Below are 14,605 nucleotides of genomic sequence, written 5' to 3'. Positions count from 1 at the left end.
CAAAACAAAACAAAAAAAACCCCACATCTATGTACCAGATTCAGACCAAATTCCTTAGCTTGTTATCACTAATGATCAATAGTTGAAACCCAGATTAATGGGCAGACAGGCTGCCAATGTATGAGAACAGTGTAGTGTCCTCAGCTCCTAATACAAAAAGAATCAGGATTTACCATCACCAAGATGTGGGTGCTGATGCATATCCCATGTGACTGCCCTCCCTGGTTATAATATACTACAATCATAACACACTCTCAACACATTGACTAGAAAATCTACTGATATAAAATCTATTACAGAGTTAAATATATATATACACATATATAATTCATATAAAAACATATAAATACAAATATATAAATAAACATATAATTATGTAATATATAACATTATATATACATATGTATATGTGTGTATATAATTATATATTATGTGTATGTATATATATATATATATACACACATATACATATATGTACATGTATACATATACAACGACAGGAAACATTACTTACCTAGCTTTGGCATGTTGGAAAGGGCCACGTAACTTGGATGATGTATAACTGTAATATTAAAAGTTGCCTTCAGAGCTGGCTCATCGAAACAAGGGAAAACATTCCTGGCAAATGTTGGTTCCATCTGAGATGCTAAGAGGGCCCTGAAATACATTTTTGGGAAAAATCTATTTTTATTTCAAACCAGAGGAAGCAAACATATATATATATTGAGGGAATTATGGCTTATGATTATCTTCAGGAAGGAGCTTTAATGTTTTCCCCTCATCTTCCTCACTGCCCTCCCCATAATACATACACACTCCAGTTCTCACTGTCCCTGAGAATTCCTGTAAGACCTAAAATACAAAAGAACTCTTTAATTTTCAACTGCAAAACAACATTTACTTCATTAAATCATATGCCTTTAAAACCTTTTACAAACAAAATAGGAACAAATATAACAAACATGCAATGCCGGGCTTTTGAGAACCAAGGATTTTTTAAAACTAGGATTACTTCTCTGGGGATGGGCTATTGCTTTCATCCTCCATCAAAGTGCGAGTCAAAAGAAGAATGTATGTTTTTTATCTTTTTCTCACATGTTCCTCTTTTTCCTGGTTGAAAACTTTAAAAAGTTTTATTTTGCATATCCTTGGGGCTAAACAACATGGACACATCCCAACTGAACGAAACAATTTCCATTTATATGTGGATGGATTTATCGAATCCCTAGTGCTCCTTCCTCCATCTCCAAGGAAAAATACAAAGGTGACACGATCCCACAATGCACTGGTGATTTATAGGGAAAAGCTTAGGGACAAGAGTACCCTGAGCAAACAAGAAGATTTCCAGGTTCATCCTCTGTAAACACTGCCTGAGTCTGACAAGAGCATAGGTCCTATCAAACAACTTTCTCCTCCAAAGAAATCTGCAGTCTCATTATCCCATTTTCCAAGACTCTGTGACCTGGGAACTGCTTTTAGATGACAATTGTGGACGATAAATTCCTTTTTTTCTCCGAAGGTGCTGAGACTTAATGTCTCTCATGCATTTACCCCACCTCAGGCCCAGTCCTTAGATAAATAGAAGGAGAATTCAACACAGATATCTTGAGAGCACTGTCTATCCATTATTCACCTCTGTAAATCCCTCCTCCACCATGATGAGCGGCCTGCTCACATAAAACTTCACACAGCTGTAGGAAGAGCACACAGAACAGGAGGCATGTTCAAAAGCTTTTCACAGTCAGCTAGTTTGATGTGCTTATAACCTCACTGTGACAAAACCTTAATTTTCAACAAGTCTATTTTGCTTTATTTGCTTTTCCCTACTTTATTCTACTCTTGCTTTCTTGGCTGAAAGGGGGCTTGTGGGCTCTGACAAGCAGCCACTTTGGCTGCAAGGCTCTGCTCCATCTACCGCTAGCTGAGCAACCCTGAACTAGTCACGTAGCCTTGCTGAGTCTGTTTCCCCATCTAGAAAAAAATGACACTAGCTATGTTTCATCGCTGGATGAGCTTTTATATTATTAGTAACCACATTTAGCAATAAATGACCTGTGAACTCGCCTTTATTCCTTCCAATCTCACAGATTATTCTTGATATAGATGAACTACAGAAGAATTCAAGGAAGAATAAATTACAGAGTAAGGGTGGAGGGTTGGAAATTACAAATGCATTTTAAAAGCTTCCAGCACTTTGCTGTACAGCAGAAATTAAACACAACATTGTAAACAAAAAAGTTTCCAGAGATCACAGGTGGCCACAAGCTGAATATGAACCACATTTGTCTCCTCAATTAATTTTAAACTATGAGAAATTAGGGGTTATGTATTTTTTCTTCTGTATCACCTAAAATACTTGGCTAAAATATGGGTTCATGGCAAATAAGTATTTTCTCAGCCTTGGAGGCACTATAAAGTAAAGGAAGCTTGATGTTAGTATATACAGAAGAACATGAAGTATTTTGCAGAGTTTGCCACATTGGCATTTGTTTGTTTTGTAGTATTGGTTGGTATCTTTTAAAGGGATGGGATAAAGTACAGAAGATTCAAGCAATTGACAATACAGTAAAAAGAAAGATGAGCAGGGAATTCAGCAACCTGAGTAGTTGCTTGGGATCTGCAGTGTAAACGTAGTGGTGTAACTTTGGGAAAGTTGCTTCAACTCTTTGGACATCCGTTTCTATAAAATGCAGAATGGGACTAGATGAGCTCTAAGTCCACTTAGAGCTCTAAAACTGATTCCAACAGAGATAAAGACTCCAACAGGATGGAGAAAAGAGCCCTTGAGGTGGCCATGACTGAGTCATCTAGGATGAAGAGAAATAGTCCCCTTGGGAGCTGTCATACCTGGCCTTCAGCAGATCTCTGAGCCTTCTGAAATCGTGGGACACTTTGTACAAATGGTGATCTGTTAGCATGAAAAGTGCAATGTAAAGTGAAAAAGTGCATTCAGTTATATAATACATGCTTATATATTTGGAAAGCCAATACTTGCCTATTGTTTTTGTAATGGAAATTATAGAAAGTACAGCTTGATGACATATCTGCTGCCATAACTCCCCAAAGCATGTGAATCTCAAGGAGGTGGCAAGGTGGGGAGGAGGGAGAAAATCAGCCTCTTCAAGGAGGTGGGAAACTTTCATGCTCACCAAAGGTGCAGGTTTAAAAAGGCGAGGAGACACCAGCTTAGGGAGTCACTGCTTTAACAATCAAGCGTCGAGCAAGTCCTTCCAATTCTGTGATTAAGGTCTCCAGAGAAGTGAAATAAAAGAAACGCTTGGATTTTACTCAACTATTTCCCTCCCTGGTGTTATATAAGCAAACAAAAAGGGAAAAATCCCTACAAAAAAAAAAAAAAATCCCTACAACACACAGCCTTTCTGGCTCTCAATCTTAACTCCAAAAGTCAGGGCCAGCCGGCAACACACACAATCTGGTTACGCCACATCTGGACCCAAGGCTGATATTTATTTCCCTTCTCTCTCTGCTTTGGACTCAAGCAACCCTGTAAGGATATCCTTCCTCCATTCAAACCTCACAGAAACATGTTATTATGGTGCCTATGAAGTCTGGATTTAGAGTGGTCAGCTGGTGAGGGAGTTAATTTGGGAGAATTTGTCTCCTAGTGGCTCACTATTGCAAAGCCTCTTTCCTGCCCTCTTGTACAGCCAGAGAATGGTGGGCTCACCACTTTCTTGGGCTGGAAGAGGTCTTAGCAGGCAAGACATGTGATGCCCTTGGGGATCCATCTACTACCACATAAAAAATATTCATTCAGTACAGTATTTCATTCCAAATTATTTTATGAACTCCATACGCCTACAGCTCTAGTTAAGAAGTGCTAAATAACATAGCTGGTCAAGGATTAAATCAGACTCTTTGGAGAGTTGTCTCCCCTGATTTTTTTTAACACAGTAACAACACTCATATATCAAAATGTTTAGTAAAGACAGATGTTACACCACTGGATTGGCCCGTGAATCATGTTTGTTTATTACTCGTGTAATACGATCTTAAAACTGAAGTTTCCACCAGACGACAAAACATAATAGATGTAAAATTCCAAACAAAGGTGCCAAACCATGTTATGAAGATTTCGAAAGTAAATGGCCTCAAGCACCTTCAAGCCACTCTTGGGTTTCTCAGCTACATCGAGGACATAGAAGAAGGGTCAGAGAACGTAGATAAAAGAGATCAGAGGAAAGATTCCTTGGTGGGGAGGGACCTTATGTTGCCATGTCCTCCTGTACTCAGGGAGCTGGGAGGAGGTGCAACCCTCTAAACCTGAGACAGGGGGAGAAAATCCCTCAGAGAGCAGTGGAAGTGTTTCCTAAGGCTGAGAGACTTAGAGGCTGGTACCCAATTCACTCCTGAGAAAGCTGAAATTGACACTGGCTGGAGTCAAACTCCTATCAGGTGGGAATCTATACTGACTGTTTTGGAGCCAGAACCAGGAGAGTGCTGCTGCCTTGGGACCCACATCAGTCCCAGGCAAGGGATGTATGAGTGTTCCTTGGAAAAGCCATGGGCCCTGAGACAGAATCTTAGATTCGGTCTAATAGAGCTACCTGGAGGAGCTTGGAGATGCACTACTGTATGTCTAGGGGCCGAGGAAGGAGTCACAAGTGACAATCAGAACAGAGAAATAAGAGAAGCATCCTTCAGGGACAAGAGAATTGTAGGAGAAAGAGAAAGAGTGAGAAAGCTCTGAGGAGTCCAGGAAAATGACATCTCAAGGGAAAAAGGCATCTGCTAGACCAGAGTGAGACCAAAAGATGAGAATACTGGTTCAAGTAAGAGCTGCCCTGTGTGTTGCCTTTCCCTGTCTCCACTAGTCCCGCTGGACCTGGTAGGGTTTAAATAACAGCTCAAGATGGAAGGGGAGGACTAGAAATAGACAAAGAGATGGAAGGACCACTACCCTCTATGTCACTGAAGGCTTCTATCCTGAAGTCAGCCCAAGCTCAGAGAAGTGAGGTTGGAGAGAGAAAAAGGGAGATTTAACAGCAACTTAAGTTCAAAGTTTTGAGTATCACCCAGGACTGGATTTCCTAAGTTATTTGCATCTGGATAATGTTTGTAACTTAGTGACCATAGATCATTTATTACCTAACAGTTAGCAGGAAATTATGGGTTGCTAGAGTATTCATGCAGGAGCAGGAGCTATTATCCCAGAGACTAAATTGTAAATGGACAGTGGGAGAAAAATGATTGCATTTTTACTGAATTATGAGGTGTGGTATTTCAATATGCTAGTTACACTTGTTTTCAAAAGATACAGGATCTAAACCTCTGATGAGCAAACCATTTCCCAGAGAAAACTGCTCAGCCACATAAAATGTGTGGGTTCAACAGCTCTATAAGGTAATGAACTGACCTCTTTTCTCTGTGACACCAGCAATATCATGTGCTTGGCACTTGAGTTCACTGACCGTGTTTTGAGACTTCTAAATTCTTTCCTAATATTACTCAAATTTCTCTCTGTGGGTCATACCCTGAGGACTGTGCCAGATTTCCTGCATAAACAGCGACTGGAAGGGAGTCTTTTTCAATTCACTGTTCACTCTTTGGACACCTGCACAAAATGATTGACCTTGATCATGCTGTTTTCACCTTAATTTGTCCCAAATAAAGATCTTAATTTTCTTCAGGCATTTCACACTAACAAGCCACTCCCACCTCTTGGTTTTTCTATTTTCATTTCTCTAAATACTACCATATTTTTTTCTTATCTTTTAAAAAGGAAATGGAGTGATGAGAAATGCAAGTATTCCTAAAGGATACTGAACAAGAATAGGATTCATACATTCGCTCTCTCTTTTTTTCTTAAATTTCCATTGGTTTTTATTTTATTTTAATTTAATTTTGTTTTTACACAGCAGGTTCTTATTACTTATCTGTTTTATACATATTAGTGTATATATGTCAATCCCAATCTCCCAATTCATCCCACCACCCCCACTTTCCCCTCTTGGTGTCCATACATTTGTTTTCTACATCTGTGTCTCTATTTCTGCCTTGCAAACTGGTTCATCTGTATCATTTTTCTAGATTCCACATATACGCATTAATATACAATATTTGTTTTTCTCTTTCTGACTTACTTCACTCTGTATGACAGTCTCTAGGTCCATCCACGTCTCTGCAAATGATCCAGTTTTGCTCCTTTTTATGGCTGAGTAATATTCCATTATATATATGTACCACATCTTCTTTATCCATTCATCTGTCGATGGGCATTTAGGTTGCTTCCATGACCTGGCTATTGTAAATAGTGCTGCAGTGAACATTGGGGTGCATGTATCTTTTTGAATTATGGTTTTCTCTGGGTATATGCCCAGTAGTGGGATTGCTGGATCATATGGTAATTCTATTTTTAGTTTTTTAAGGAACCACCATACTGTTCTCCATAGTGGCTGTATCAATTTACATTCCCACCAACAGTTCAAGAGGGTTCCCTTTTCTCCACACGCTCTCCAGCATTTATTCTTTGTAGATTTTTTGATGATGGCCATTCTGACTGGTGTGAGGTGATACCTCATTGTAGTTTTGATTTACATTTCTCTAATTATTAGTGATGTGGAGCATCCTTTCATGTGTTTGTTGGTAATCTGTATATCTTTGGAGAAATGTCTATTTAGATCTTCTGCCCATTTTTGGATTGGGTTGTTTGTTTATTTGATATTGAGCTGCATGAGCTGCTTGTATATTTTGGAGATTAATCCTTTGTCAGTTACTTTGTTTGCAAGTGTTTTCTCACATTCTGAGGGCCATCTTTTCATCTTGCTTGTGGTTTCCTTTGCTGTGCAAAAGCTTTTAAGTTTCCTTAGATCCCATTTGTTTATTTTTGTTTTTATTTCTATTTCTCTAGGAGGTGGGTCAAAAAGGATCTTGCTGTCATTTATGTCATAGAGTGTTTTACCTATGTTTTCCTCTAAGAGTTTTATAGTGTCTGGCCTTACATTTAGGTCTTTAATCCATTTTGAGTGGATTGTGTGTGGTTTTAGGAAGTGTTTTAATTTCATTCTTTAACATGTAGCTGTCTAGTTTTCCCAGCACCACCTATTGAAGAGGCTGTCTTTTCTCCATTGTATATTCTTGCCTCATTTATCAAAGATAAGGTGACCATATATACGTGGATTTACCTCTGGGCTTTGTATCCTGTTCTGTTGATCTATATTTCTGTTTGTGTGCCACTACCATACTGTCTTGATGACTGTAGCTTTGTAGTATAGTCTGAAATCAGGGAGCCTGATTCCTCCAGCTCTGTTTTTCTTTCTCAAGATTGCTTTGGCTATTTGGGGTCTGTTGTGTTTCCATACAAATTGTGAAATTTTTTGTTCTAGTTGTGTGAAAAATGCCGTTGCTAGTTTGATAGGGATTGCTTTGGATATGTAGATTGCTTTAGGTAGTATAGCCATTTTCACAATGTTGATTCTTCCAATACAAGAACATGGTATATCTCTCCATCTGTTTGTATCATCTTTAATTTCTTTCATCAGTGTCTTATAGTTTTCTACATACAGGTCTTTTGTCTCCTTAGGTAGGTTTACTCCTAGGTATTTTATTCTTTTTGTTGCAATGGCAAATGGGAGTGTTTCCTTAATTTCTCTTTCAGATTTTTCATCATTAGTGTATAGGAATGCAAGAGATTTCTGTGCTTTAATTTTGTATACTGCTACTTTATCAAATTTATTGATTAGCTCTAGTAGTTTTCTGGTAGCATCCTTAGCATTCTCTATGTATAGTTTCATGTCATCTGCCAACAGTGATATTACTGTCATGTTTTTAAGTTGTTTTTCATGGAGTTAAATCCCATACTTCTCACATCCATCTTATACCGTACATAAATCTTGCACACAGTAAATAAAGAGGTGCATATTTTAAAATTCTCCTAACTAGTAATGGTATAATATCACCCTAATGAAAGAGACCCCAAAGGTGTGTATTTATTAATTGAGGTTAGTGATTATGAACAAGGGTCTCAGGGAAGGCCAAGTTCATCTTGCAAGATGTACTAGTGGAACATGGTCCCCTAATATTCTCAGTACTGCTCTAACCAATTTTACCCTCAAGAAGATATTTCGGAAAAGGCCTCCTTACATCTTTAAAATGGCCAAAGACAACCTATTAGCCATTCTGTACAGTCTAGGGCCATCTGAGTGACTTGTACTTATCAGGAAAGGAAAGAACACGGATGTTTTTTATTTCAGTTTTCCTAGTACCTCTTTTATCAGGTGACTAATCAGACCTTGATGAGCTGAGAAACTGGCCTTTAGCATAAGTATTCTCTGCAATGGTTTCCAAAGGTCAGAAGCAACTGGTACAAAATATAGTTTTGGAGTACACTGGTTTATGGAGTCCTTGGTAATAATTGTTTGGAAAGCTTGGATGAATTGGAATGTTATAAGCTCTAGTCATTAGTGTTGGAGGAAACATTTATTTCACATGAAGAGAATTAATTGTCAAAATTTACTTACCAGAACTCAGATGTGTAAAGCAATCTGTCCCATAAGTTCATACTCTGGAACCCATATTCTCACTGATGGTAGAGGAAAAGAATGCAAGCTTGCCAATTACAGGTTACTCATCGTTACTGATTTTAAAACAGTCTTGTTTAGGAGGATAGTCATTTAAAATCCAAATTCCCTTTCAGGGCTCTTTTATTTCCTAAGGGCATGAGAACTAAGAAGCTTTCTCCTACACCCAGATGCCAGACTGCAGAAGGGCAGAGAAGGAGGAGACCTCTTGACAGGACAGGACTTCTTGGATTTGCCATATTGATGTGACTGCATTCTCTTGACTGGTATGACTTGTAAACCATTCCTTCACAACAGTGAAGGCTCAGTAGTTCCCACTGATAACATGGCACTCACTGAGCTCTTGCTCACATGGCCAGTCCTCTGAGTCTGGCTGCAACTCCCTCTGGACCCCACCTTGCACAACCACTCCACAGCATTCACTGAAACATATTTACTTCAGTCCCTGGCATGGTGGCACTTCTTTAGCTCCCTAGTCAATGTTCTTATCCCATGTGCAAAATTCTAGATCCCCTTTGACCTCAAATAGATCACAAGGAAAACATGCACAATTCAGGGTTCATTGGCCTAAGCCATTTCTACTCTATGAATTAGAAGCCACACTGGTTGCAGACCATGCTAACCATAAAGGGAAGAACAAGGGTCTTGCTCTGAGATCTTCTTCAGGCACTCTTTTGGTAATTTTGCTGTATCCTCCATTTTCCATTATGTTCTATCCAGTAACAGGTAATGTCAGTGTTTGACAAGATCCAACACCCATTTGTGATTTAAAAAAAAAAAAGCAACTCAGAAATACTGTGAATAGAGTAGAACTTCTTCAACTTGATAAGGAACATATACAAAAAAACCTCCACCTAAAATCACACTGAACAGTGAAAGGCTAAAAACTTTCTCCCTAACATTAGGGGAAAAGAATGTCCACACTTACTGCTCTTAGTCAACATAGTGCTGGAAATTTCAGCCAGCAAAGTAAGGTAAGAAAAGAAATGGCATATGGATTGGAAAAGTAGAAATAAAACTGTCTCTGTATGCAGATAACATGATGATCTACATAGAAAATCCCAAGGAATCTATAAAAACAAAACAAAAACTCCTAGATCTTTCACATGAGATCACCAAGTCCTAGGACACAAGGTAAGCACACAAAACTCACTATTTCTTTGTAGTAGAAACAGATACATAACAACTAAAATTAAAAATACAATACCATTTACAATTGCTCAAATAAAATTAAGTACTTAGGCATAAATCTAATAAAACAGGTATAGGCTTTGTATGTTAAAAATGATAAAATGCTGATGAAATAGATCAAAGATTTAAATAAATGAACAGATATTCTGTGTTCATGGACTGGAAAATTCAACATAGTAAAGAAAGGCAAAAAAAGAGTGGAAGACAAAAATGGGAAAAAGAGCAAGGGCAAAAAAATAGAAAACAGTAACAGATATGGTATATATTAATCCATTATATCAATACCAATATCAGAAATGAAAGAGGGGACATCACTACAGATACCATGGACATTAAAAAGATAATAAGGAATACTATGAACTAATTTATGCCCACAAATTTGATACTCTAAATGAAAAGGACCAATCCTTGAAAGATACAATCTGCCAGAACTCACACTGAAGGAACAATCTGAAAAAGCCTATATCTATTAAAGAAATTGAATCAATAATTAATAACCTTTCAAAACAGAAACCACCAGGCCCAGATGGGTTCACTGGTAAATTCTATCAAACATTTAAGGAATACCAATTCTCTACAATCACTTTCACAGGATAGAAGCAAAGGGAATACTTCCTAACTCATTCTATGAGGCCAGCATTACCCTAACACCAAAACCAGAACAAAACATTATAAGAAAAGAAAACTACAGGCCAATAGCTCTCCTGAACAGAGATGCAAAAATCCTCATCAAAATATTAGCAAATCAAATCCAACAACGCATAAAAAGAATTACATATCCCAACCAAGTGGAATTTATCCCAGGTATGTAAGACTAGTTCAACATTCAAAAATCAATTAATGTTATCCATCGCATGAACAGACTAGATAAGAAAAATCACATGATCACCCATTAATATATGCAAAGAAAGCATTTGCCAAGATCCAGCACCCATTTACAATTAAAATTCTCAGTAAAGTAAGAATAGAGGGGGACTGCCTAATCTTAATAAAGGCCATCCACAAGAAAATCTACAGCTAACATCATACTGAATGGTGAGAATTTGAAGCTTTCCACTAAGATCAGGGACAAGGCAAGGATGCCCCCTCTTGCCACTCCTTTTCAACATTGTACTGGAAGTCCTTCCAAATGCAGTAAGTCAAGAAAAGGAAATAAAACATATATTCATTGGGAAGGAAGAACTAAAACACTCTTATTCACAGATAAGATGATCATCTGTGTTTTCTATAAAATCCAGAAGAATTGACAAAAACCTCCTGGAGCTAATAAGCAATTATAGCAAATTTGCAGGATACAAGGTTAATATACAAAAGTCAATTTATTTCGTATATACCAACAGTGAACAAATGGATTTGAAATTTAAAACATAATGCCATTTACATTAGTGTCCCTAAAAATGAAATACTTAGGTATAAATCTAACAAAATATGTACAAGATTTAGATAAGGAAAAATAGAAAACTCTGATGAAGGAAATTTTAAAAAGAACTAAATAAATGGAGAGTTATTCCATATTCATGGATCTGAAGACTCAATATTGTCAGCGTATCCGTTCTTCCCAACTTGATTCATTGTTTCAGTGCAATTCCAATTAAAATCCTAGCAAGTTAAGTTTATGGATTTGAACAAACTGATTCTAAGGTTTATAGTGAGAAGCAAAAAAACCAGAATACCTAACACAGTATCGAAGGAGAAGAACAAAGCTGGAAGATTTACACTACCTGATTTCAAGACTTACTATAAAGCTAAAATAATCAAGATAGTGTGGTATTGGCAAAAGAATAGACAGATCAAGGAAATAAAATAGAGAGCCAAGAAACAGACCCACAAAAATATAGTCAACCAATCTTTGACAAAGAAGCAAAGGCAATACCATGGAGCAAAGAAAATCTCTTACTGGATACCCACATGCAAAAAAAAAAAAAAATGAATCTAGACCCAGACCTTACACCCTTCATAAAAATTAACTCATAATGAATCATAGATCTAAATGTAAAATTATAAAACTCCTAGAAGATAACATAGGAGAAAACCTAAATGATCTTGGGTATGGTGATAATACATTTTAAGATAATACACCAAAGACATGATCAATAAAAGAAATAATTGATAAGCTGGATTTCACTAAAATTTAAAAATTCTGCTCTGTCAAAGACAATATAAAGAGAATAAGAGGACAAGCCATAGACTGGCAGAATATATTTGCAAAAGACACACCTGATAAAGGACTGTTATCCAAAATATACAAAGAACTCTTAAAATTCAACAATAAGAAAATAAACACAGATTTCCCTGGTGGTACAGTGGTAAAGAATCCGCCTCACAATGCAGGGGTCATGGGTTCGATCCCTGGTCAGGGAACTAAGATCCCACATGCCTAGGGGCAACTAAGCCTGCATGACACAACTACTGAGCTTGCTTGCCTCAAATAGAGCCTGCATGCCACAAACTACAGAGCCCATGCACTCTGGAGCCTGTGCGCCACAACTAGAGAAGAGAAAAACCTCATGCCACAACTAGAGAGAAGCCCATGCACCACAACAAAGAGCCCACACGCTGCAACTAAAACCCCATGCAGCCAAAAATAAATTAAATAAATAAATAATAAATCTTAAAAAAAAAAAGAAAACAAACAACTCCATTCTATGTATGTTAACTGAATCACTTTGCTGTACAGCAGAAATTAACAACATTATAAATAAACTAGACTTGAATAAAATAAATTTTAAAAAAAGAAAACAAACAACTCAAAGAATGGGCCAAAGACCTCAACAGATACCTCACCAAAGAAATTATACAGAAAAGCATATGAAAGTATGCTTCACATCATATGTCGTCAGAGAAATGCAAATGAAAACAATGAGATACTTATTAGAATATAGGCCAAAATTCAGAACAGTGACAACATCAAATGCTGACAAGAATATGGAGCAAAAGGAACCCTCATTCATTCCTGGTGGGAATACAAAATGGTATATCCCCTCTGGAAGACAGTTTGGCAGTATCTTACAAAACTAAACATAAGCTTACCATATGATCCAGAAATTATGTTTCTTGGTATTTACCTAAAGTAGTTGAAAATGTATGTCTACACAAAAACCTGTGCACAGTTTATAACAGCTTTTTTCATAATTGCCAAAACTTGGAAGCAGACAAAATGTCCTTCTGTAGGTGACTAGATAAATAAACTGTGGTACATCCAGACAATAGAATATTATTCAGCACTAAAAAGAAATGAACTATTACAACATGAAAAGATATGGAGGAACCTTAAATGCATATTGCTAAGTGAAAGAAGCCACACTGAAAAGGTGATATACTGTATGATTCCAACTATACGACATATGGAAAAGGCCAAACTATGCAGACAATAAAAAAGATCAGTGGTTGCTGGGCAGAATGAGTGGGTAGGAAGATGAATAGGCAGCAGAGGATTTTTAGAGCAGTGAAAATACTCTGTATGGTATTATAATGATGGCTATAAGTCAGTATATATTTGTCCAAACAGATAGAACGTACACCACCAAAAGTAAACCCTAAGGTAAACTATGAATTTGGGGTGATTATGATGTGCTGATACAGATTCATCCTTAGTTTAAAAAAAAAAAGTGCCATTCTAGTGAGCAATATTGATAATGGGGGAGGCTATGCATGTGTGGAGGCAGGGGATATATGGGGAATCTCTCTACTTCCCCCTAAATTTTGTTGTAAACCTAAAATGTCTCAAAAAAAAAACACAACAAAGTCTTTAAAAAAAGAATTCTTAGACATTACATCAAAGGTATGTTCTATAAAAAATACCGATAAATTGGACTTCTTTAATATTGAAACTTTTGCTCTCTGAAAATGTTATTAAGAAGATTAAAAGACAAGTTACAGACTGGCAGAATGATATTTGTAAGCCATATATTTCACAATGGACTCAGATGTAGATTATACTAAAAAAATCCCAGGACTCAACAGTGAGAAAACAATTCAGCGGGCTTCCCTGGTGGCACAGTGGTTAAGAATCTGCCTGCCAATGCAGGGGACACCGGTTCGATCCCTGGTCTGGGGAGATCCCACATGCCAAAGAGCAACTAAGCCCGTGAGCCACAACTACTGAGCCTGCACTCTAGAGCCCGAAAGCCACAACTACTGAAGCCCACATGCCACAGCTACTGAAGCCTGCATGCCTAGAGCCCACGCTCTGCAAGAGAAGCCACCGCAACGAGAAGCCTGTGAGCCGCAACAAAGAGTAGCCCCCACTCGCCTCAACTAGAGAAAGCCTGCTCACAGCAATGAAGACTCAATGTAGCCAAATAAATAAATATAAAATAAAAAAATAAAAAAACAATTCAATTAGAAAATGGATAAAAGACATGAAGAGACATTTCACTGACGTGATATACAGATGGCAAATAAGCATGAAAAGATGTTTATCGCAGCAATTGTTAAAATATGTTAATTTCCAAACCCCACTCAAAACTCACCGCTCTAGAAAGTTTTTGCTTTTAAATTTTTTTAAATTGTGGAAAATATTGGGTTGGCCAAAGAGTTCCTTTGGGTTTTTCCGTAACATCTTATGGAAAAACCTGAACGAAAAATTTGACCAATCCAATACACAAAACATAAAATTCATCATCTTAACCATTTTTAAGTATAACATTGAGTGGTGTTAAGTACATTCACATTGTTGTACAACTAGTCTCCAGAACTCTTTATCTTGCAAAACTAAAACTCTGTACTCATTAAACAAAAACTCCCCACTCGGGACTTCCCTGGTGGCGCAGTGGTTGAGAATCCACCTGCCGATGCGGGGGATATGGGTTCGATCCCTGGTCCGGGAGGATCCCACATGCCACGGAGCAACTAAGTCCATGTGCCACAACTAC

General features: G+C 37.5%; 1 protein-coding gene across 1 annotated transcript in view; it reads right to left on the bottom strand.

The window, feature by feature from the left end:
* LVRN (laeverin) overlaps positions 1-14,605 on the bottom strand; it is a 73,579-nt gene that overhangs the window by 54,448 nt on the left and 4,526 nt on the right. Inside the window, exon 2 of the mRNA XM_059061911.2 lies at positions 515-657. Coding sequence (XP_058917894.1) covers positions 515-657 — 143 coding nt within the window. The remainder of the gene's footprint in view (positions 1-514; positions 658-14,605) is intronic.

The sequence above is a fragment of the Kogia breviceps genome, chromosome 4 (assembly GCF_026419965.1).
Source record: "Kogia breviceps isolate mKogBre1 chromosome 4, mKogBre1 haplotype 1, whole genome shotgun sequence".
Classification (NCBI taxonomy): domain Eukaryota; kingdom Metazoa; phylum Chordata; class Mammalia; order Artiodactyla; family Physeteridae; genus Kogia; species Kogia breviceps.
Note: the sequence above shows the minus strand (reverse complement) of the source record. Positions and strands in the feature narration are given on the sequence as shown.